Genomic DNA, 23,359 nt, shown 5'->3' on the forward strand with positions numbered 1-23,359 from the left:
TTACAGTACAACCCTGTTTCCAGAGATTATGTTTCTTTATCAATTCAGGCATGGAGTAGATCAATTCATATCACGCATTTGTGTTCGCACAGGCATTATACTGCTTATAAAGACATTATAAGGTTTATTTTAATGTCTTTTACTAAATCTCTTGGGGAACTAATGCAGGCAACTTTCAGTAATATAACAAAGATCAGCATCTATTGATCCTTTAGAGCAGGGGTGGGGAACCATTTTTCTGCAGAGGGCCATTTTGTTATATATAAAACATTATTTGCGGGTCAGGTGCAGGCCACGCCCCCTCCGTGTGATGTCACACTGAGCGGGCTACAATCGCCTGTGATTACAGCAATGCCCAGAGCACCCTGAGGATGCTCCACTGTAAGTGCGACCATCTGAAAGGTCCTGAGGATGCCCCAGGCGGCACTGGTACATAGACTCTGGGTGCAGGGTGCCATTCTAGGCACCCTGCTAGCCAGATGAGTCTAGCAGAAAAAAGCTCTGAGGGCCAGAGCAAATGATTCTGGGGGCCTTATATGGCCCCCGGGCCTGAGGTTCCCCATCCATCCCTGCTTTAGAGCATGGGACAAAGGATGCAGTCCCTTTTTAAAAGGAACTGGTACTCAGAAGAAACTAAAATAAATATGGGATGGGGGGGGGGGAACAGAAGATGTTCAGTGTTACAGACCGCATAAAAGAACAGTAATAGCAATACAAATGATCAGTGCATAACAGCATTCATACATAATCTTCATTTAATAAATATCGGTATCTGATAAATATCAAAAAGAGACCAATTGGCTTACAAAACAAAACAAAATCAATATACACTTAAATTTACATATAAATAATCCAACACAAGTAATTTTACCTCTCAGGTTAAAAATCAGGGGCATATCTACAGATTGGCCTGGATGGCAATCGCCAGGGGCGCCGGCAGAGGGGGCCACCCAGCGGTGGCATCCATGGCCAGGTGGTAGATACGCGCCGGGTCTTCACCTCACGGCGCATGCAGGCGCGCACTTCAGGAAGCTGCACGGCCCGGGGAGGGCTGGCAGCAGCAGTCTCATCCTCGTTGCGATCGCGCAGATGGGCTGTGCAGCTTCCTGAAGTGCGCGCCTGCATGCGCCGTGAGGTGAAGACCCGGCGCGTATCTACCACCTGGCCATGGATGCCACCGCTGGGTGGCCCCCTCTGCTGGCGCCCCTGGCGATTGCCATCCAGGCCAATCTGTAGATATGCCCGGCGCGCATGACCAGTGCTGAAGATCGGACAGATGAGCTGCGGCCCGCGAGAGCACTGCAGCAACAAGGTAAGAAGTGGGGATTGGGGGCACGGTAGGGGAACCTGCCGGGGCTGGCTGGGAAGTGGGTACTTAGAAGGGGGACTGGCTTGGGAGTGGGGAACATAAAAGGCTGGGTCTGGCTGGTGAGTGGGGGCACTGAAGGGGCCTGCAAGGGCTGGCTGGGGAGTGGGGTCTTAGGAGGAGGGCTGGCTGTTTTTTTTCCCTGTGGAAGCCAATGTGTGCTTTTTAACATTAAAATTAGTAAAAGAGCTGGGGGGGCGTTTTTCCTGGGGTGCTCTAACCGTTAGATACACCCCTGTTAAAAATACATAAATAGTTGCAAAATATATGTATACTCAGGGGTATATAACTTTGAAATGTACTTTAGAGAGTAGGCATCACTCCCACACAGTGCCTTATGTATAATGGAATACAGAATACCTATTAGGAATTTATTATCCTTAATGCTACATCCTTAAATGCTGCTCTGTGGTACTGGCAAAGTAAATATGCTGATCATGATTGCAGCTGCCATTAATCCACCTATAATTATGTATAGCCCTCCCATTCTGAAGTGTTTCCTATTCCCTGCAGGATTTTGTTATACCCATAAAACACATTCATGTAGCCATTTCTACAGGACAACTGTTGAATTTGCTTTTGCTTCTTGGATCACTTCGATGTTCAAGTTTATGGTTATACTTGTTTATGTAAGATGTATACTTTTCAATAAATATTCAACAAAAAAATGTTTACTCAAGATAAGTCAAGCTATAGCACAAGTTGTTACAACCAGTGCAGTTCAAGTTATTATACAGTATACAGTATATTATAAATACATAGAATGTAAAACATAAATGAAACAGATAACTTGCGCATGGCAACAGCCCAATAATCACAATGTGGGTTTTCCAGTGGGTGTTGCATGTAAAAACCCAACTGAAATGGACTATTGAATTGAAGTACCAGCTCCAATAGTGGAATTGAGGTCATACTTTTAGCATGGTGATGTGGCCTCTATGAGTGAGAGATTGAGGGACTGTTTGCTGACCCCTGAACAGTCCAGCCTGAAGTGAAGGTCTGCCCACCATGGCGCTCTTCAGACAGGGCCTGATTCAGAGCCGCTCGCTAGATGCGATCGCTCGCACGATGTGTATGCAAACTGCGTAGGCAGTGCTATCAGTATTTCTTAGAGAGCGATCACATAGTGTATGCAGGCACCCAGCAGCCTGTTTTAAGACCCCCACTCGTGCACCTTATGTCCAGGAAGTGTATGCATCCATCGATACATCGGATGCTATCGCAGCGCTTGAGGGTGACCATACCCTGTCGCAAGCACTGCGAGCACTTCAGTGTAAAAACAAGCCAGGTGACGTGTACTATGATGCTGTCTTATAATTATGCACACCTCTAAAACGCCATTGAGATGCTCAGGCATGCCTGCGTTTGCACCTCCACTCCCCCCATTTTTAATGGCCAGCCCGTTACCACCTACAAATGGCTTCCCCTGTCACTCACTCTGCTGGGCTATGTACAGCGAGCGAATGCATTGTGAACTTGCGCAAAAGGTATACACATGCGCACTGCGATGTATACGAATGCGCACAATGCATAGCATCGACAGCAGCGAGAGTATGCATCTTAGCGAGCGGGTCTGAATCAGGCCCACAGTCCTTTGGACACAGGCTGTTCCTTGAGGAATTCCAGAGGTAAGTAGGCTGAGGGAATAAAAAAATGTGTGTGTGTGTGTATATATATATATTTATTATGTGATATGGTAAGAACTTACCTTTGTTATCTCTATTTCTACGAAGTCCATAGGGATCCACAGGATACCTTGGGGTATAGGTGATGACGTCAGGCATCGGGCACCATAGAGTTACGTTTTCAGCCTCCCAGGATGCACTAGGGTCCCCCTCCTATACCCCGCCCCCGAGCCAAGGCATCTCAGTTACGTACCAAGCCATAGGCCGGAGGAGGAGAAGGAAGAGAGGGAAAAAAGATCTGGACACACACAAGAATCACATTCTCACCAGAGGGAGACGGAAAAACTGGTGACCAGAGCAAAGCCCATCTGCAGCACAGGTGCGACAGGGCGGGAGTCCTGTGGAACCCTATGGACTTCGTAGAAATAGAGATAACAAAGGTAAGTTCTTACCATATCTCATATTTTCTACTTCAGGGTCCATAGGGTATCCACAGGATACCTTGGGGATGTCCCAAAGCAGTATCCTTCAAGGGTGGGGACACTCCTGTGCTGAAAGGAGAATATGCCGCCCGAAGGAAGCATCCTGAGAGGCAAAGGTGTCAAACGCGTAATACCTCACAAATGTATGGACCGAGGACCACGTGCAGCCTTGCAGATCTCGACTGCAGAGGCACCACGTCGAGCTGCCCATGAAGGACCCACAGACCTAGTGGAATGAGCCCTCACAGAGGATGGAACCGGCAGGCCTTCATGAAGATAAGCTTCTGAAATGGCCATACGGATCCAAGCTGCCAAAGTTTGCTTTGAAGCAGGCCAACCCTTTTTACGGAAGCCATAGAGGACAAAGAAGGCGTCCGATTTTTAGCTGTCAGCCATTTAAGATCCACTGAGCCCAGTGGTTCAAACGGCGGTCCCAGGAGAGCCCTCAGGGCCACAGCTAAATCCCAAGGCGCCACCGGTGGAACAAATGGCAGCTGAATTCGAAGAACACCTTGCATAAAGGTGCGCACATCAGGGATTGTAGCAATCCTACGATGGAACCAGACAGACAGGGCAGACACCTGCACCTTCAAAGAAGCAAGGCGAAGCCCATGGTCTAGTCCCGCCTGTAGGAAGGCTAGCACTCTAGACAGACGGAACCCCCAAGGTGCATAACCTCTCGGTCGACACCATTGGAAGAACGTATGCCACACACGATGGTATATTCTTGCAGAAGACTGTTTCCGAGCTCTCAGCATAGTGCGTACTACAGAGCTGGAAAACCCCCTGGACTTTAACATAGCCGTCTCAACAGCCACGCCGTCAAAGACAGCCGAGTCAGGTTCGGGTGAAGGCAAGGACCCTGTGACAGTAGGTCCGGTCGTAGCGGCAACCGCAGAGGGATGTCCACGGACAGACCCTGAAGGTCTGAGAACCAGTGCCGTCTGGGCCACGCGGGAGCTATCAACAGGAGCGTCCCTCCTTCCTGTTTGAATTTCCGGATTACCCGTGGAAGAAGGGAAAATGGAGGAAAGATAGGCAAACCGTAACGTCCACTGGACGGACAGAGCATCCACCAGAGACGCCTTTTCGTCTCTTGTGCGAGACCCGTACACCGGCAACTTGTTGTTGTGCCGTGACGCCATGAGGTCGATCTTTGGAAGACCCCACCTGTCCACCAGAAGTTGAAAGACGTCCTGGTGCAGAGACCATTCCCCCGGATGAACGTCCTGGCGACTGAGAAAGTCGGCCTCCCAGTTGAGGACTCCCGGGATGAATAACGCTGATATGGCCGGGAGATTGCGCTCCGCCCAGATCAGGATGCGGGACACCTCTACGAGTGCCGCCCGACTTCAGGTTCCTCCTTGCCGATTTATGTAGGCCATGGTGGTGGCGTTGTCCGACTGGACCTGCACGGGATGACCGTGGAGAACCCGATGGGCCTGCTGGAGAGCATTGAAAACGGCGCAGAGTTCCAAGATGTTTATCGGAAGCTCCTTTTCCACCTGAGTCCATCTGCCCTGGAACAAGTGTGGACCCGAGACCGCTCCCCAGCCCCGAAGACTGGCATCCGTCGTCAATAGGACCCAGTTTGCCACCCAAAATGGACGACCCTTGTTGAGATGGGTCGTCTGCAACCACCAGGCAAGGGACAGGCGAACCTCTGGAGTGAGCACCATCGTCTGGGACTTGAGACTCTGAGGCAGTCCATTCCATTTGGACAGGATCAATTGCTGCAGAGGTCTGGAGTGAAACTGGGCATATTCCACCATGTCGAATACGGACACCATGGATCCCAGTAACCTCATTGCCGAGTGAAGAGACACGGCGAATCTGCAGACAACTGCGCACCCTCAACTGCAAGGCAGAGATCTTTTCCCCCGTCACAAAGATCCTCTGCTGACTGGAGTCCAACAAGGCTCCGAGGTGCAGAATCCTCTGAGACGGGATCAGGGTGGACTTTTGCCAGTTTATCAACCAGCCGTGCCGTTGCAGTACTGCAATCGTCAGATCCAAATGGTGTAGAAGGAGCTCCGGAGATCCTGCCACCAACAGAAGGTCGTCTAGGTACGGCAACATAAGGACTCCCTGCAGCCGCAGGGAAGCCGCCATGACCGCCATAACCTTGGTGAACACACATGGTGCTGTCGCCAGGCCAAAAGGTAACGCACGGAACTGGAAGTGATTGTTGCGGATTGCAAACCTGAGGAACTGTTGATGGTGCGAAAGAATAGGGACATGCAGGTAAGCGTCCTGTATGTCCAACACCATGTAATCCCCAGCTTCCAGCGCCAGAATGATGGACCGTAGGGTCTCCATCCGAAACCTCGGCACCCGCAAGGACTTGTTGAGTGCTTTTAGGTTGAGGATCGGACGGTACGACCCATTGGGTTTCTGCACCAAAAACAGATTGGAATAGAAACCCAGGCCCCTCTGGGAGAAAGGAACAGGCACTCCAGCCTGGAGCATAGTGAGCAAAACCTTCCGCAGTTCCGAGGCTTTGTTCCGGTCTGATGGAAGACCCGTGGTGAAGAATCGGGAAACCCTTTTTGGAATCAGCGTCCGCCTTCCAAGATCGCAACCATAAGGTGCGACGAACCGCCACAGCTGCCGAAGAACCCAGAGAAGTCAGGGTACTGATATCTAAAGCCGCTTCGTTAATGTAAGTGGCCGAATGCCGGAGATTGCCTATCAACTCGGTGTGTTCAGCCGAACAGTCGGAATCGAAAGACGCCTCCAAACTATCAGCCCAGCGCTCCACAGCTCTGGCTGCCCAACAAATGGCCATAGCCGGCCTGGCTGCCCCCCCCCCCGCGAGGGAATAAACGGACTTCAGGCAGATTTCCACCTTACGGTCTGTGGCATCCTTTAAGGAGGACATGGAGGGTATGGGCAACGTGGCACTTCGGACCAGGCGTGTCACATGAGAATCCACCTGTGGTGGGGATTCCCACTTAGCAAAATAATTGTCCGCAAACGCATAAGCCACTGCTAAACGTTTTTGAGGCTGATACCGTCTGCCAGGATGTTTCCACGCTTCCTCTAAGTGGTCCACCAATTGACCCGAAAGAGGAAACACTGAGGCGTCACCCTTAACATCTTTGAAAAAGGCATATTCGGATTTTGATACCGGAGGTTCATCATCCTCAATAACTAAAGCTGTGCGGACTGCACGAATAAGGCCAGGTATATAAACCTTAGACTTAGCGTCCGACTCTTTAGTACGGAGAGGTTCTTGGTCCGACAGATCCAGAATCTCCCCATCATCGGTCGTCCCCTCGTCATCCTCATAAGGAGTGGACAGAGACGCCACCGGACGCTTGTGAGGCCGCAACACAGACTCCCCTTGTAACACGTCTGACAAATGCTGCACAGAACTTGTCAGAGAATTAACCCACGCAGGCTCCTGAGAAACCTGAGGAGGGGAAATAGGGAGACTGTGGGGTACCATCAGTTGTCTTGGGAACCCCTGCATGGGTGACGACACCACTGACTGCTGGGACACTCTGATTTGAGGGAACGCAGGTGGCGGAGCTAACTAGCCCACTAGGGTTGTAAGCGCTTTAGCGAAACAAGCCCAGGGCGGTTCCTGTACCGGAGCCATGACAGTAATTGGCTGCGTCAATAAATAACACTGCCGACATAGCCCCTCCGCGCTACCCTCCCCCTCCGCTATAGGTACCTTACATGTAGTACACATAAGCTGGAGAGGAAAATCATTTTCAGACATGATGGCAAGTATGTGTCCCCTCTCACTGATACGCGTTAGTATAGTGAGAGAACCGCCCTGCAATCACCGCATCACAAGGGCTTTAGCAGAAGAAGAGCAGGGACAGTGAAAAGGCTGACACTAGAAAGTGAAAGTACAGGCAGCAGACGCTAGCAGAAGTCACATACAATGCAAAGAAATCAATCCCTGCACTATCAGCGCTGATCCTCAACTACGCAGACACAGGGCCTGGTAGGACTCAGCGCTGCATACACAGACCTGTTCCAATGGAGGAGAGGTATGCCGGGGGACCCAGACCACGATGCCACCGATCAGCAGCTTCCAGCAGCGTTCACCATGCCTCCATAAAGATGGCCATCGAGGAGCAGAGAGGAGGCCGGCCTGGGGGAGGAGCGCTGCCACAGGGCCAATCGGCAGGTGCAGAGAGGGCTGTGTGCAGCGGGGGAGGCGCCGGCTGTGTACAGGGAAGGCGCGCTCCCCTGGCATGCAATTAACCCCTGGGACGCCGCAGCGCTACCGCTCAGCTGCGGTCCGCTGTCCCAGGGGGGTAGTGGAAGCGCAGGTCCGAAACCCTTGTATTACACATATACGTGTCTGTATAAATATATGTATTTATAATCAGTGTGTATATAATGTATATATAAAATATATGTGTGTATTCTATCTATCCAAGCTGCTTTTTACATAAAATTATGCAGAAACTACAGTTTCTGCATAATTTTATGCATTATTCCTATGTACTAAAAGCACAATGCAGGAGATTTCAACGAAATCTCCGGCAAAGTGCTAATTAGCGCTGCAGATCGCAGTCCCCATTATTATCAATGGGACCATGATTTGACCCCTATGTACTAATCTCCAAAAAGCAATGCTTTTCGGAGTTTAGCCCTGCTAGTTTACACCACTGTAAGCCTATGAGGTCTCCAGGGGAAGGAGAGAGATCTTTCAATCTCTCCCCCGCATCCCCCGGCCAGTCCAGGATGCTGATGCTGTGCGCATGCGCAGTGTCAGCTTCCTCTGAAGTGAAAGACTTCTCCTAAATGCTGGGGATATAACTCGCGGAGACAGCGGTTACCGCAACCGCTGTCCCTGTGAGTTCCCTGTAGGACATAGCCGGGATATTTTTATTGAAAATTAAAATATCCCCGGCGAGTTGGAACGATGATAATCGCAGCAATGCTGTGTTTATTAATACATACACCCCTATATCTCTCTATGGGCCTGATACACAGGTGAACAGTAATGTAGTAGTGTGAATTTATGCTAATGCTGCAGCCAATGGGCTGCCTTCTTAGACGCCCACCAGCTGCGGCTCTAAACTTCCGATCACACATCGGCCTCACCATTGCACATTAGAGCAGCCATATGGTTGCTCAGAATATCTAACGGTATATGGCCCAGGAATGCCTATAGGACAGTGTTGGCTAACCTTGACACTCCAGCTGTTGTGGAACTATATATCCCAGCATGCCCTGCCACAGTTTTAGCATGCCCTAATAGCAAAACTGTAGCAGTGCATGCTGGGTTATGTAGTTCCATAACAGTTGGAGTGTCAAGGTTAGCCAACACTGCTATAGGAGTTGCATGGATCGCCATGCAATTCTGATCTGCGTCCCCCGGTTTTACCTTTTTAAATGCGTCCACCTCTGAATCAGGCTATCCATCCTGTGCCCTGCCTGCGGCACCCACAAATATTGCGCAAAAGTAGTTTTTTTTATGATTTGTCCATGGCAGTTGTGATTCTAAGACACTTTCTCCTGAGGGGCTAAAAGCGTGTATTGGGGAGGGAGGGAGGGAGAGACGGTAGGCAATAGTTTTGCCTACGGTGCCGAGAAACCTTGCACCGGCCCTGTATGTCAATATGTAGAAAGGGCCGAGCATCAGATTCTGAATAAACAAGTCTCAATGGGTAGATATCTTGAATTGAAAATGTTTAAATTCTGGAAGGCGCACAATAGTATATACATTGAAGTGCCAAAAGTCATGGGATAGCAGTATTTAAAGGTAATGGTAGGTGGTGCCACCATGCTGTGACGTCTTGGACCTGCATCAGTTGTAATCTGACATCTCGTGAGTCAGTTTGAACACCTGTTAGGCTGCTTTTGGCAAGGCAACATGAATTCAAAAGGAGCATGATAGTGGGTGCCCAATGGATGGGACATTTCAGTTCTGAAGTTGTGCGGACATTCAACATTTCTCAATCTACAGTGCCACATGTGTACAAGGAATACTTTATGGAAAGCATTACCACTCACATTGGACAGCGTAGTGGCCGACCATGGGTGCTTTATGAACGTGACAAGCGGCATCTGGCCAGAATTGTCCGTGGTAACAGACAAGCTACAGCAGGTCTGTGCAGTGTTCTTTAGCTTCCATAGGATATGGGATCAGAAAACCCACCAGAGTGCCCCTGTTTACACTACGACACAGGACGCAGCACCTCATCTGGGCTCGTGATGTCATTAAAATGGACCCTGGAGGACTGGCAACATGTAGTGTGGTTTGATGAGTCACGGTTCTAGTTTTTTTAAGCTGATGGTAGCGTTTGGGTTTGGCACAGACCCCATGAGGTCATAGGCCCCAGTTGTCAAGAAGGCAGGCTGGCTGCGGTTCCATAATGGTGTAGGGTGTGTTCACTCAGAATGGGTTGGACCACTGGTCCATCTGAACATGTAATTGATAGATAACTGCTATGTTGCATTGCTTGATGACCATTTGTAGCCCTTCATGGACTTCAAGTACCCCCACAATGATGGAATATCCAGGACGACAATGCACAATAAACATCGGTTCCAAGTTGTCCAGAATTGGTTCGTGTCACATTCTGGACAGTTCTGTCGAATGCTGTGGATACCACGTTCATCCGACATGAAGCCAATGGAGCATTTATGGGATGTGGTGGAGAGGGGAGCTGTTGGAAGCTATTCAGACAGCATGGGTCAACATCTCTCCAGAGGTCTCCTGTCCAGTTGTGAAATCAATGCCACGTTGAGTTGCTGCACTTCGCTGGGCTAGAGGGTGTTCTAGACAATTCTAGGCACCTATCCCATGGCTTCTGGCACTTCAGTGTAAATAACAGAGTCTTCTAATAAATAAAATAGATTTTTGTGTCTAAAAGAAATCAGTTTGGTAAGGGATATATTTAATGTCGGTCTATGAAATGTGGCTGGTGTAAAGTGGTGTACCACGGACACCCTACTCTGATGATCTAGACCCAGTATCTGCGTCCACGCTAATAGGTACAGGTTTCGGCTTACCCTGAATATTTCCATTGCGCCCCATGCATCAGTGGCTGTGTTGAGATTTGTAGTGCAATTTGTAACTTGTCTACTGTATTGCACTTTACTGTTTTACACTGCGCCGCAGACCACTTGAGGTGCCCTATGAATAAAGTTTAAAAAAAAACAAAAAACTGAATCTCAACTGTTGTATGGGAAAACAAATTTACAAATATAGCAAATCCATTTATTTCAAAAGGTGTTTTCAAATGTAGCTCACAACTTGCAATAAATGAATCACTTTAATGAACAGGCCACTGGCATGAACTGAAATAATACAACACAAAGCTGGTTTAATGGCTTATTGGACAAAGGGCCTGATTAATTTTGGATCACAAATGCAATTGCAATAGCGACTATGCACGCAGTCACACTGCGATAGTATGCTAATCCATGGTGATCGGTATGCTGCCGCAGCATAACATAAGGACAAATAGTCCTTATGAAGTATAATCGGCGGCAGATGGAGACCGCATACATGCAACGGTGTTCAAACTCAGTGGCACGCCTGAGTTTCGCCAACCACCCCCCGTCACCAGCCACAAACGGCACTTCCTGGCACCTTATCACTTTTCACTCTGTCTCCTTACACTGCTTAGTAAATAGACCCCTTAGTCTTATTACCTTTATTCCAGAATTGAATATGGTTAGTGCAGTGGTTGTACGCACTAAGGCATTGCTTGATGGAGTCCGTTCCAGTACTCTGAATATAAAGACAAATTAACTTTTACTAGTGTTAGAAATAAAATAACTAAACAACATTTGTAAAAGCAACTTTCAATGTATTATCTATGGGATTGTTATTTTCTCACCTTCTTATGACTGGAGAGAAGAGCCACAGGTTTGCCAACATAACATTGAGCGGGAACACAAACTGTAACACAAAATGACACAGTCACATTGTGTAGCTTCTCAACAGGCAAATGCACATTATCTATGTGGAATGAATTTTAGACTTCGTCATGGTTTTATGAATTATAGCAGTAAAAGAATCATGCTTATTGCCAAAATATCTTGGTACTTTACACATGGCCCAGATGTGTATAAACCCTGGTAAGAGTTTACGGTTTTTGAATGGAAAAGAGGTTTAGTTCTCACCTCTCCTGCAAGTTGTTCAAACATGGAAGCCTCAGGACCTTCACCAAACATATTGGGCATTGGATTGTTCTCCAACCTTTACCGTTTTGAAAATAAGAGAATAACTGTAGTGTTAAAATAAAACTATATTTAATAGAGAGAAGAATAAATAAAACTATAATTTAATAGCATATGATGACTTTATGTACATAGAGCCCTTATAGTCAAACTATTACTGTATGCTATCAGAGCTATCCTTAACCAACTGATCAGTAAATATATCTCTATTTGTTGCAATATATGCCGCAACACACTTTTGACCACGCCAGAGCCCCTAGAGATTTCCACATGTTGCCGTTTCCCAGGGCTCTGCTGGCCCTGAATGACGGAACCAGAAAAAATGCTGTGGAGGTGGTATGCGAGCAAGACCTATCACATACCGCAATCTTGTGATATTGGCTCCTGATTGCGCTTTCCACCAAGCTCCCGTTTTTCAGACAGAGCAGCGACAGAAATGGAGGAAGCCTGGGTAAAACAGCTGCATAAAGCAGCCCCTGGGATTCTGACCTCGGGCAGAGGAGGGGCCACCTTAGGAAAAAATCCTCGTTGCCTGGCCTGTAATGCAGCTTTAAGAGGAATTTAAAATACACTTTGAGGATTTAAAAAAAAAAAAAAAAATGTGTGTTAAGAACCACAGAGCGGGATGTACTATCCTCTATTATGCAGTTTCGGGACTTTGCTTTCCGAAGCTTGTTGCATATGAGATATGCGGGCAAAGATTTCCGCAGCTTAGAGTCGGTGGGCAACACCATCTTAAGATGGCATTGCCCAATAGAGGCCTGCGGGCTTCTTTTCACATTCAGCACTGAGAGGGATCTCTTCCGGTGCCCCCTGAGGTTTGCAAGGCGTTCTGCGAATGTGCAGAGGGACTTCTGGGTCATAAACCTGGACGTCCCTTTATCACAAAGGACAGCTCTTATCAAGAGAGATTTCCTTGGCGATTTTCTTCATGCATACCGGCATGCATGAGTGGCGGGGGTGCATCTCATGCAAAATTCGATGTCCCGCCCACAGAATTTTATTCTGAACTCCATATATCAGTTGTTTACATCTTCTGATGGGAAGAGCTGGGTGAAAGAGCTCATTTAATTTTGCAGGTCAAAGATATGGTGGGATGGCCACAACTAATTGACTGGCCATCTTTTATATAGACACCTGGCAATATAACTCACTTTGCATTTGGCAGCTCTATTGTGCAGTCCGTGACAAGGAGTGATGGAAGGATACCGCTACACTGAAGAAAACATTGAGGGCAACTGGACATGCAGTTAGCATTAAAAATATTATGGGGATGCAATAAATATCTAATATTGAAGGAGTACTAATAACATTTATTAATAAAACATAGGGCCTGATTCAGCAAGGAACGCAGTTGCAAAGATGCATGCAATCGGTTGATTGTTGCGTTCTGCGCATGCATCGCAGTGCATGCACGTGCGCGAACTAGCAATTGCAAACAGAATTGCGATTGCAGAGGCTACGCAGACCCAGAGCAGAGTGATTGACAGCAAGTGCAGTTTGTCGGAGACGGGGAGTGGTCGGCCGAGCGCAGGCTTGTCGGTGCATTTCAACGCTGTTGCAGAGGTGGCCATAAGCAGTCAAAACACCAATAACGTACGTGGATATTAGCAATTTCTGAGTAAGGTCAGAGCTTGTGCAAGTGTGCCTATGGGTCCGATATTACCGATGGTTTCGCAATGTTGCCCTAGTATACGGATGCGAGTGAGGGGAAGTGGGTGTCCTTATGTCTGGTTGCGTTCGCAATGTGAATGCACACATTTAAATAGCACCGCTGATATTAGCAACTTCGGTGCGTAGGTATAAGCAGAATTGCGTTCCGTAATGATTTAGGCAATAAAATGTATAAAATTGATAAAAGGAGGCACAATATGATGTATACAAATGTAGGGGGCACAGTATTAATTCTACATACAGTACGTACAGTGCACATTAAGTTACATATTTCTACATATGTAGGGTACACAATATTATACACATATATTACATAATACTATAAAAATGTTATATACAGGGCCAACACATTTTATCTTCAAGTATAAGGCAGTGGTGGGGTTTTTTTTTTTGTAACACAGCTTGAGAAGGCAAGATAGCTCTGCCAATATGTCACAAGCATCTTTTTTTATTTTTCCAGATCATCGTTTGATAAATTTTTATTAAAAAGAAAATCAAAGATTGGGATAGTGGCATTGTAATACTACATTTTTGCCTTTAATAAATCTGGTTGTTTAAAAATACATCATAAAAAATGGGCTTTAGTAAATTCCCCCAATGTCTGTATCATTAAGCTCATCACCTGGAGACAGCTGCTGCGAGGATACCTATGCTGCTCTCAGCAGGAGGCATGGATGAATGACCAGGTTGTTGGTTTACAGTCAGGTTTAAAGTAATGGCTCCTTTCTCAGTGGTACCAATCCTACAGAAAATGGAAACTATGTTTAATAATTTTAAAGCACAAGGGCTTATCTTTAGAGATACTGAGAATTATCATGACATTGTCTATAAAACACAGCAGGGCTCGACAAATTTTTGTAAAATCTAGGAGTCATCTTAAAAGTTTAAGAGCCAGACTATCGTCCATTACCAAAATATATGAAAGCTTGTATAGACCACCACACATGCCCTTTCAATGCCACTCAACCTCCCCCACATGCCATCAAATCACCACACATGCTTCTTTAATGGTCATCAGATTCCGCAACATACCAGCTCCTGTAATAGTGCCCCCAGTAGTAAGCCCCCTGTAATAGTGCCCCAGTAGTAAGCCCCCAGTAGTAAGCCCCTTGTAATAGTGCCCCCAGTAGTAAGCTCCCTGTAATAGTGCTCCCAGTAGTAAGCCCCCTGTAATAGTGGCCCCAGTACTAAGCCCCCTGTAATAGTGGCCCCAGTACTAAGCCCCTTGTAATAGTGCCCCCAGTAGTAAGCCCCCTGTAATAGTGGCCCCAGTAGTAAGCCCCCTGTAATAGTGGCCCCAGTAGTAAGCCCCCTGTAATAGTGGCCCCAGTAGTAAGCCCCTTGTAATAGTGCCCCCAGTAGTAAGCCCCCTGTAATAGTGCCCCCAGTAGTAAGCCCCCTGTAATAGTGGCCCCAGTAGTAAGCCCCCTGTAATAGTGGCCCCAGTAGTAAGCCCCTTGTAATAGTGCTCCCAGTACTAAGCCCCCTGTAATAGTGGCCCCAGTAGTAAGCCCCTTGTAATAGTGCCCCCAGTAGTAAGCCCCCTGTAATAGTGGCCCCAGTAGTAAGCCCCTTGTAATAGTGCCCCCAGTAGTAAGCCCCCTGTAATAGTGCCCCCAGTAGTAAGCCCCCTGTAATAGTGGCCCCAGTAGTAAGCCCCCTGTAATAGTGGCCCCAGTAGTAAGCCCCTTGTAATAGTGCCCCCAGTAGTAAGCCCCCTGTAATAGTGGCCCCAGTACTAAGCCCCCTGTAATAGTGGCCCCAGTACTAAGCCCCCTGTAATAGTGGCTCCAGTAGTAAGCCCCCTGTAATAGTGCCCCCAGTAGTAAGCCCCCTGTAATAGTGGCCCCAGTAGTAAGCCCCTTGTAATAGTGCCCCCAGTACTAAGCCCCCTGTAATAGTGGCCCCAGTACTAAGCCCCCTGTAATAGTGGCCCCAGTAGTAAGCCCCCTGTAATAGTGGCCCCAGTAGTAAGCCCCTTGTAATAGTGCCCCCAGTAGTAAGCCCCCTGTAATAGTGGCCCCAGTACTAAGCCCCCTGTAATAGTGGCCCCAGTACTAAGCCCCCTGTAATAGTGGCCCCAGTACTAAGCCCCCTGTAATAGTGGCCCCAGTACTAAGCCCCCTGTAATAGTGGCCCCAGTAGTAAGCTCCCTGTAATAGTGGCCCCAGTAGTAAGCTCCCTGTAATAGTGGCCCCAGTACTAAGCCCCCTGTAATAGTGGCCCCAGTACTAAGCCCCCTGTAATAGTGGCCCCAGTAGTAAGCTCCCTGTAATAGTGGCCCCAGTACTACGCCCCCTGTAATAGTGTAATAGTGGCCCCAGTACTAAGCCCCCTCTAAGGGTGCCACACACAAACCCCCCCCCCCAGAATACTTACCTTAAGCCACGATCCTGCGTCCGCTGCTCTTCGGAACTATGGGAGAGACGTCATGATGTCTCTTCCATAGTGCCCGTAGGGGGAGCCGGACGCTGGAGCTCCTCGTTACTATGGGACTTGGAAAACTCGGTCGCCAGGACTAAAAGCTTAGTCGCCATGGCGAACGGGATTTGTCGAGCCCTGGAACATAGGATTATAAAATGTAAAACCCAAGTAGTCAGTCAGCTACATACGTGCCAACATTTCAGATAGAGTGGGTGGTCTGATATTTCAACACATGAATCCACCAATGTCTGGGCTATTTACAAGTGTATATGGAAAAGGACCCTACTATACCTAGAACACACATTGCCAGTGCAATCTCCAAGTAGCATCCATGTAGAATTAAACCATTATACAAAAACTCTAAATACCAATAGAACAATGTTTTGTTTCTTCTTTACTTACAACTAAAGTTGCTACACGCTTTCCTGGTATGTCATTTCACTTGTAACCTACCTAGGGACAAGATGTAATTTTGATTTCTGTACTCTGTAGGCATGTTAGAAATCTCAATAGTATAAGATGTTAATATAGAATTATCAAACAAATGTGGTCGCCAAAAAAATAAAAATAATCAAACATATATTAGGTCAGTTTATTATATAAAAACACATTTTATTAATAGTTATGAAAAATAATTAATTGTAAATGAACATCAGGGGCATTCAACATTTGGCCCTTCATCAGGCTCAAGGGACGGACTGACAGTACTGTCGCCAGAGTGCTGTAGCCTGGAAGAGCGCAGCTGTAGTCGGCTCGGCCCTTCAGTCCCCACATCATTCCGCCTCCCCTCCTGGTCCGTGTAGCTGCTGCCTTTTCTCTCCTGCATCTGTCCATTTGGTCTGTCCTGCCTTCCGTACTGGTTCGTGCAGCTACTGCCTCTCCTCTGCTCCATCCCACCCCCTGTCCGTGCTGCCTCTCTCTGTACAATACGACCTCCCCAAGCTGCTGCCATCTTCCTGCTACACACTGCCTCCCAATGCTCTGTACTGCCCTCTCCGACATATTCCGCTTCTTCCCCTGCTGCCTGCAACTGCTGCTTCTTTTCTGGTCTGTGGCCAGTTACTGACCTCCCCGGGGTTTCCTTGTGGGAATGCCAGAGGGAGGCAGTCATGTAGATCATACAGACTACTATGAAGGTTTGTACATGTGAGATTTGCAATTTTTCCCTGACCCACCAATTAATCCCCCCATGTTTTTGTATCTGGTCAGTATCCTATGCCCAATTTCTCCTTTGTTTTACTTTCTCTGGTGTTTCTATCTACGCTCCCTCTCTATGGTGTGCCTGTTGCCCACTTTCCCCTGTGATATTTTTTTCAGACTCTCTCTCTACTGCGTCTAGTGCAGGCATGGCCAATGTGTGGCTCTCCAGCTGTTGTGAAACTATGTCTCAGCATATCTTCTTATAGTTTCAGAACAGCTGGCGAGCAAGGGGCGGATCTATAATGGGTGCAGGGTGTGCGGGGCACACAGACCCCTGGGTCCAGGGGGGCCCCGCACCCATAGTATTACTTACCTCTCCTAAGTCCCACGTCGTAGCGGGGGTCCGGCACTGTAAAAACGACTGGAAAATGGCCGCCGCGACCATTTTCCCGTCGTTTGCACATGTGCAGTACAGGGAGAATGGCCGTCGCGGCAATTTTCCCTGTGACCTGCGCATACTCTATAGACTCTGGGCGCACTCTAGTGCCCAGAGTCTATAACTCCGGCGCTGGCTGCGCACAGCTCAGTGCGCTGCCGGACAGAGAGGAGGGGGCCCGTGTCGGAGACTGCACACGGGCCCCCTCCTCTCTAGAAACGCCCCTGTAGCGAGCCACAGGTTGGCCAGGCTTAATCTAGTGCATCGTATGTTGCCACTTTACCCTCTATCTTAATTTTTCTAGTGTTTCTCTCTCTCTCTGATGCAGTGCAAATATGTAGTTTAGTGTTATTTTACAGTATAGTGTAGTTTACAGAATTGTCAGTAATGAAGTGTAGGGTACAAAGGCGTTCGTGATGTGCATCTCGCCACCTCAAACTTAATATATCCAAGACAGAATTAATCATAATTCCACCGGCCAATTGTGGTTACCAACCTGATCTCTCCATCACTGTTGACAACTCGACAATCAACCCCACCCCACAAGCTCGCTGCTTAGGTGCCATCCTTGACTCTAAACTGTCCTTTGTTCCCCACATTCAATCTGTCTCAAATGTTACATACATCTAAAAAACATAGCTAAAATTCGACCTTATTTCACACAAGACACTGCAAAAACTCTAATCCATGCACTTATTATTTCCCGCATTGACTATATTGACAATAGTCTCTTTAAAAGGCTCTCACCACTACAATCCATAATGAATGCAGCTGCGAGGCTGATCTTCATCACCAAACGTTCATTGTCTGCTGATCCACTCTGTCAGTCCCTCCATTGGTTACCGGTTTTCTACTGTATTCAATATAAAATACTTATACTCACACATAAAGCTATTAAACCACACCAACATACATCTCTTCACTTATCTCAAAATATCTTCCAACCCGACATCTCCGCTCTGCACAAGATCTGCGTCTCTTATCAACACGCATTACTTGTTCCCATTCACGGTTACAGGACTTTTTTCGGGCTGCACTTACCCTGTGGAATGCCCTCCCACGCACAATAAGTCTTTCCGTTAAGTCTCCAAACATTCAAGCGTTCCCTGAAAACTCACCTCTTCAGACAAGCTTATCAGATTCCAGAACCGCCCACATAACCTTAAATATCCAATTACATCCCTTCTTACAGTCTACACATAACCTCACATATTTTGTCTTTCTTCAATTTACATCATCCTGACCCTAGGCCAACTTTCCTGTGTGACTGGATCAATCAGCTAACCAATACCCTCTGCAATCTGGCTGGACCATTATGCAATATGTAGCACCCATCCTTCTGTATCAACACCTATTTCCCTATAGAGTGTAAGCTTGCGAGCAGGGCCCTCTTACCTTTATGTCTGTCTGTTACTACCCCGTTTGGTTCAATTAATGTTATTTCCAATTGTAAAGTGCAACGAAATATGCTGCGCTATATAAAAAATTGTTAATAATAATAATAATGATGTAGTGTAGGGTTAACAGAGTTCATAGTGTAGGGAATAGAGGGGTCAGTGATGTAGTGTAGGGTATACAGGGTTCAGTCATGTAGTGTAGAGTGAAGATGGGTCAGTAATGTAGTGTAAGGTATAGAGGGGTCAGTAATGTAGTGTAAGGTAAAGAGGGGTCAGTAATGTAGTGTAAGTCATAGAGTGGTCAGTAATGTAGTGTAAGGCATAGAGGGGTCAGTAATATAGTGTAAGGTATAGAGGGGTCAGTAATATAGTGTAAGGTATAGAGGGGTCAGTAAGATAGTGTAAGGTATAGAGGGGTCAGTAATGTAGTGTAAGGTATAGAGGGGTCAGTATGTAGTGTAAGGTATTGACGGGTCAGTAATGTAGTGTAAGGTATTGACGGGTCAGTAATGTAGTGTAAGGTATTGACGGGTCAGTAATGTAGCGTAGGGCAGAGGTTCCCAAACGCAGTCCTCAAGGCACCCCAACAGTTCAGGTTTTAGAGATATCCATGGTTAAGCACAGGTGGTTATATCAAATTGACTTTGGTACTAATTAAATCACCTGTGCTCAACCTTGGATATCTCTAAAACCTGACCTGTTGGGGAGCCTTGAGAACCGTGATTGGGAACCTCTGGTGTAGGGTATAGAGGGGTCAGTGATGTAGTGTAGGGTATAGAGGGTCTAGTCATGTAGTGTAGGGTATAGAGGGGTCAGTGATGTAGTGTAAGGTATAGAGGGATCAGTAATGTAGTGTAGAGTATAGAGGGGTCAGTAATGTAGTGTAGAGTATAGAGGGGTCAGTAATGTAGTGTAATGTATAGAGGGGTCAATAATGTAGTGTAGGGTATAGAGGGGGTCAGTAACGTAATGTAAGGTACAGAGGGGTCAGAAAAATGATTACCAAGTACTTAGTATAGTATTATTGAATTAAGACGCAAAATGCAGGAATAAGTATGAAATCTTAGTAAATGAATAAAAAAAAAAAAAAAAAAGGCCGCAAATCGTTATGCTTTAACTGATATTTTAATTTTTCATATGGAGATGGGGGCGCCAAAGGAAATTTTTACCATAGACTCCACTTTGTCTAGAACTGGCCCTGCCCTCCAGCTGCAGTGAAACTACACATCCCAACATGCCCTGTCACAGTTATGGCGTTCCATAATAACAAAATTGTGGCAGGGCATGCTGGATGTATATATCTGCAGGAGCCGGACGGTCGCATATTGAATATCCTTGATGCACAATGTCATAGCTCAATTTCTATAAATGAATACATTAATAGACAAAAATTGCCTTTAGTAAAACCCCCTTTAGGATCAAATAAATAACAGGCCAAATTAGAAGATGGAAAGTTGTGCATGTGCGGTACATTTTAATATATAAAAACAAAATGTCCTGACTCATCAATGCCCAGCCCAAACTCCTGGACCTAGTAACATGAAATTTGGCGAGTATTCCTTCCATGACCTAAGCACCACTAAGCAGGGATTTTCCAAATTTGACGGCTAAGACGCTTAAAAGGGGTAAAATGTTTCCTTTTGACAGAGATGATTAGGTGACAAAGCAACATGGCCCAAGTGCTGCAGGACTGTATACTCATTGTCTGGGGCGAGTGGCGGCTCCAGAGGTGGGGCTGCAGCGCAGTCCAATATTCAAATAGGGGAACCACACCAACTGCCAGTGATGTTTGGCAGCATTTTCGGGTGACAGTTGGTGTGGCTCCCCATTTAAATATTGGTGCACTGCAGCCCCACCCCTGGAGCAGACACTGTGAGGACTTAACATTTTGACTAGGTTTTTTTCTTTTTTTTGAAAATTCGCTTGATTTGTATTTGGTTATTGAAAGCTTTCCCTAATTTGGAATGTAATACGGTACTTCACTTGATTTGCGATTTGGATTTCGACCATGGCAATTGATGTTTTGAATGTTAAAAAGGGGAGATGGTGCCTCACACAACTGTCCCCATCACAGGAGACTGAGCCTGCATGTTCCTGTCCTTCTCCTATCTCATGTACAGCAATTAGCTAATGGCTAGGGTGGTGCGTGAGCCACGTGGTGGACAACTGGGAGGACTTGTCCCCCTCGCTGTCGTAAGACATGATGGACAACTACACCAGCTCCGCTGAGTATCTCCTTAACATGTCCCAACCCTTTACTTATGGTGGATTATGCGAACTGGAGGTAACTGGGCAGCTGTTCATGTTCGTCTTCAAGGTCTACCGCAATGGTGAGCTCTATGATAGTTTAGGTGCCCTGTAAAGAGGCTAGGCTTTACACAGAACTTCTCTTAGGGCCATTGTGATGCGTACCTGCCATGTGAACCTCAAGAGGTGTCCACTGCACTGCCCATCCCTCAGCCTGACTCTGCCTCACACCTCTCACAGGCATCACCTCTTCCTGTCCCCTGCCAAACATTGGGCCAGATACACAGATGCTAAAAGGAGGAAGCAACTTCAAAATGCAGCAAAGAAATATGCGCACAGTAATCCTGTAGTGCACCATGCAACTTTACCTCAGAGGCATAAAATTAACTAAGCATATAAGTTAAGTTAAAATAGGGTTAAGGAAATGGAAATGGTAAATATTTAAGGTCTACCCGGGTGAAACTGTGCACATCCGCTAGTCTTTTAATGTTTGTGGATGAGAACAGGACTGATAAGTAGGCATCCTCAGATGTTTTTATCTCAAACTGCAAACAAATTAGCTTGGTAGATTTCTAACACACTAAAATCCCCATAGCAGGCTAGGGTAAAAAGGTAAACACATTATAATCTCCCCATGTCAAAGTTGCACCTCAACACCCTAGTATGTCTTCTGAGATCCAATGTCACCACTTTGTGCAGATTTCATCCAAATCCACCCAGTGAAAGGCCCAGAACAGGCTCCCCGGGTCAAAGTTCTGCCCAGCGTACACCAACGGGAGGTCTGACTGGGACCTCAACACCCTAGTATGTCTTCTGAGATCCAATGTTACCACTCTGGATTTGGATGACCTCACATAATATGGATAAAAACCACATTCAGTGGAAGGCTCAGAACATGCTCCCTGGGTCAAAGTTCTGCTTAGCGCACTCTGCCATGAGGTCTGACTGGGACCCAAACCACTCAATTAGGCAACCCAGACCAATTGCCACCACTCTGAAGTTTTCATCCAAATCCATCCAGTGGAAGGCCCAAAACAGGCTCCCCGGGTCAAAGTTCTGCCCAGCGTACACCAATGGGAGGTCCGACCAGAACTATAAACCCCCTGAAACCTGGCCAGGATCAAACTGGACCACCTCGCGTTGGATTCATCCAAATCGGTGCAGGGGTGTTCGATTGCATAACCAGACAAACAGACCAATGAAATTTATATACAAAATTAATAAAAATTTAAATTTTAACAGATGAGCAGACAGATAGATAAACAAACAATTTCAATAAGTATTGACAATATCTAGGGGAAGGTATAGGATATGGAGGTGAGGGACAAGGAAATAAAAGGTATAAAAGGGGAAAAGGAAGCAAGGATATGCCTTTAGCCTCTGTTTAAAAATAACATTATAAAAGTGATGTATATGAAAGAAATATACCACAATTCTTGTAAAACAATCCGTTAAACTATGCAAATTACTTATCTATGTAAATAATTAATGCCAAAGTCCAATAGATTGCTAAAACAAGAGATATGGTAAGAACTTACCTTTGTTATCTCTGTTTCTACGAAGTCCATAGGGTCCACAGGGTTGACCTTGGGGTATAGCTGGATCTGGATCCACGGGCACCACGCAGTTAAAGCTTTGCTGGTCCCAGGATGCACTTGGGTCCGTCCTCCTCTATACCCCGCCCCCGGCCACAGGCACCTCAGTTGGTAAGCAGCTAAGGCCGGAGGAGGAGACTAAACAGAGAGAAGGAAGACTGGAACACACAAGAAACCATACTCACAGAAATGGGAGACGGAAAACCGGTGACTAGCCACACAGCCCATTTGAAGCCAGGTGCGTCAGGGCGGGCGCCCTGTGGACCCTATGGACTTCGTAGAAACAGAGATAACAAAGGTAAGTTCTTACCATATCTCTTGTTTTCTACTTCAGGGTCCATAGGGGGTCCACAGGTTTGACCTTGGGGATGTCCCAAAGCAGTTCAACTAAGGGCGGGGACGCTCCTGTGCTGAAAGGAGTACCCGGCGCCCAAAGGATGCATCCTGAGAGGCGAAGGTGTCAAAAGCATAGAACCTCAAAAACGTTTGAATGGAAGACCAAGTGGCCGCCTTACACAGCTTAACAGCGGAGGCGCCACGTCTAGCAGCCCAAGAGGGACCCACAGAACGAGTGGAATGAGCCTGAACAGAGGCTGGCACAGGTAAACCCTCCTGTGCATAAGCCTCACAAATAACGGAACGAAGCCAACGGTCTAACGTTTGCTTGTTGGCCGGCCAACCCCTCTTGTGAAAACCGAAGAGGCAAACAAAGAATCCGACTTCCTAACCGAAGCAGACCGATCCACATAGATTCTAAGTGCCCGGACTACATCTAAGGAAGCCTCACCAGCTGAAAGATCAGGTGACTGA

General features: G+C 46.9%; 1 protein-coding gene across 1 annotated transcript in view; it reads right to left on the bottom strand.

The window, feature by feature from the left end:
- The window catches only part of PM20D1 (peptidase M20 domain containing 1), a 64,037-nt gene extending 47,807 nt beyond the window's left edge, over positions 1–16,230 (bottom strand). Inside the window, exons 1-5 of the mRNA XM_088479575.1 lie at positions 16,220–16,230; positions 13,933–14,052; positions 11,580–11,655; positions 11,294–11,355; positions 11,106–11,184 (exon numbers count right to left, since the gene is read on the bottom strand). Of these exons, the coding sequence (XP_088335701.1) occupies positions 11,106–11,184; positions 11,294–11,355; positions 11,580–11,655; positions 13,933–14,052; positions 16,220–16,230 (348 nt within the window). The remainder of the gene's footprint in view (positions 1–11,105; positions 11,185–11,293; positions 11,356–11,579; positions 11,656–13,932; positions 14,053–16,219) is intronic.
- Between the last annotated feature and the right edge of the window lie 7,129 nt (positions 16,231–23,359).

This window comes from Taudactylus pleione, unplaced genomic scaffold (assembly GCF_031769625.1).
Source record: "Taudactylus pleione unplaced genomic scaffold, aTauple2 ptg000242l, whole genome shotgun sequence".
Lineage (NCBI taxonomy): Eukaryota > Metazoa > Chordata > Amphibia > Anura > Myobatrachidae > Taudactylus > Taudactylus pleione.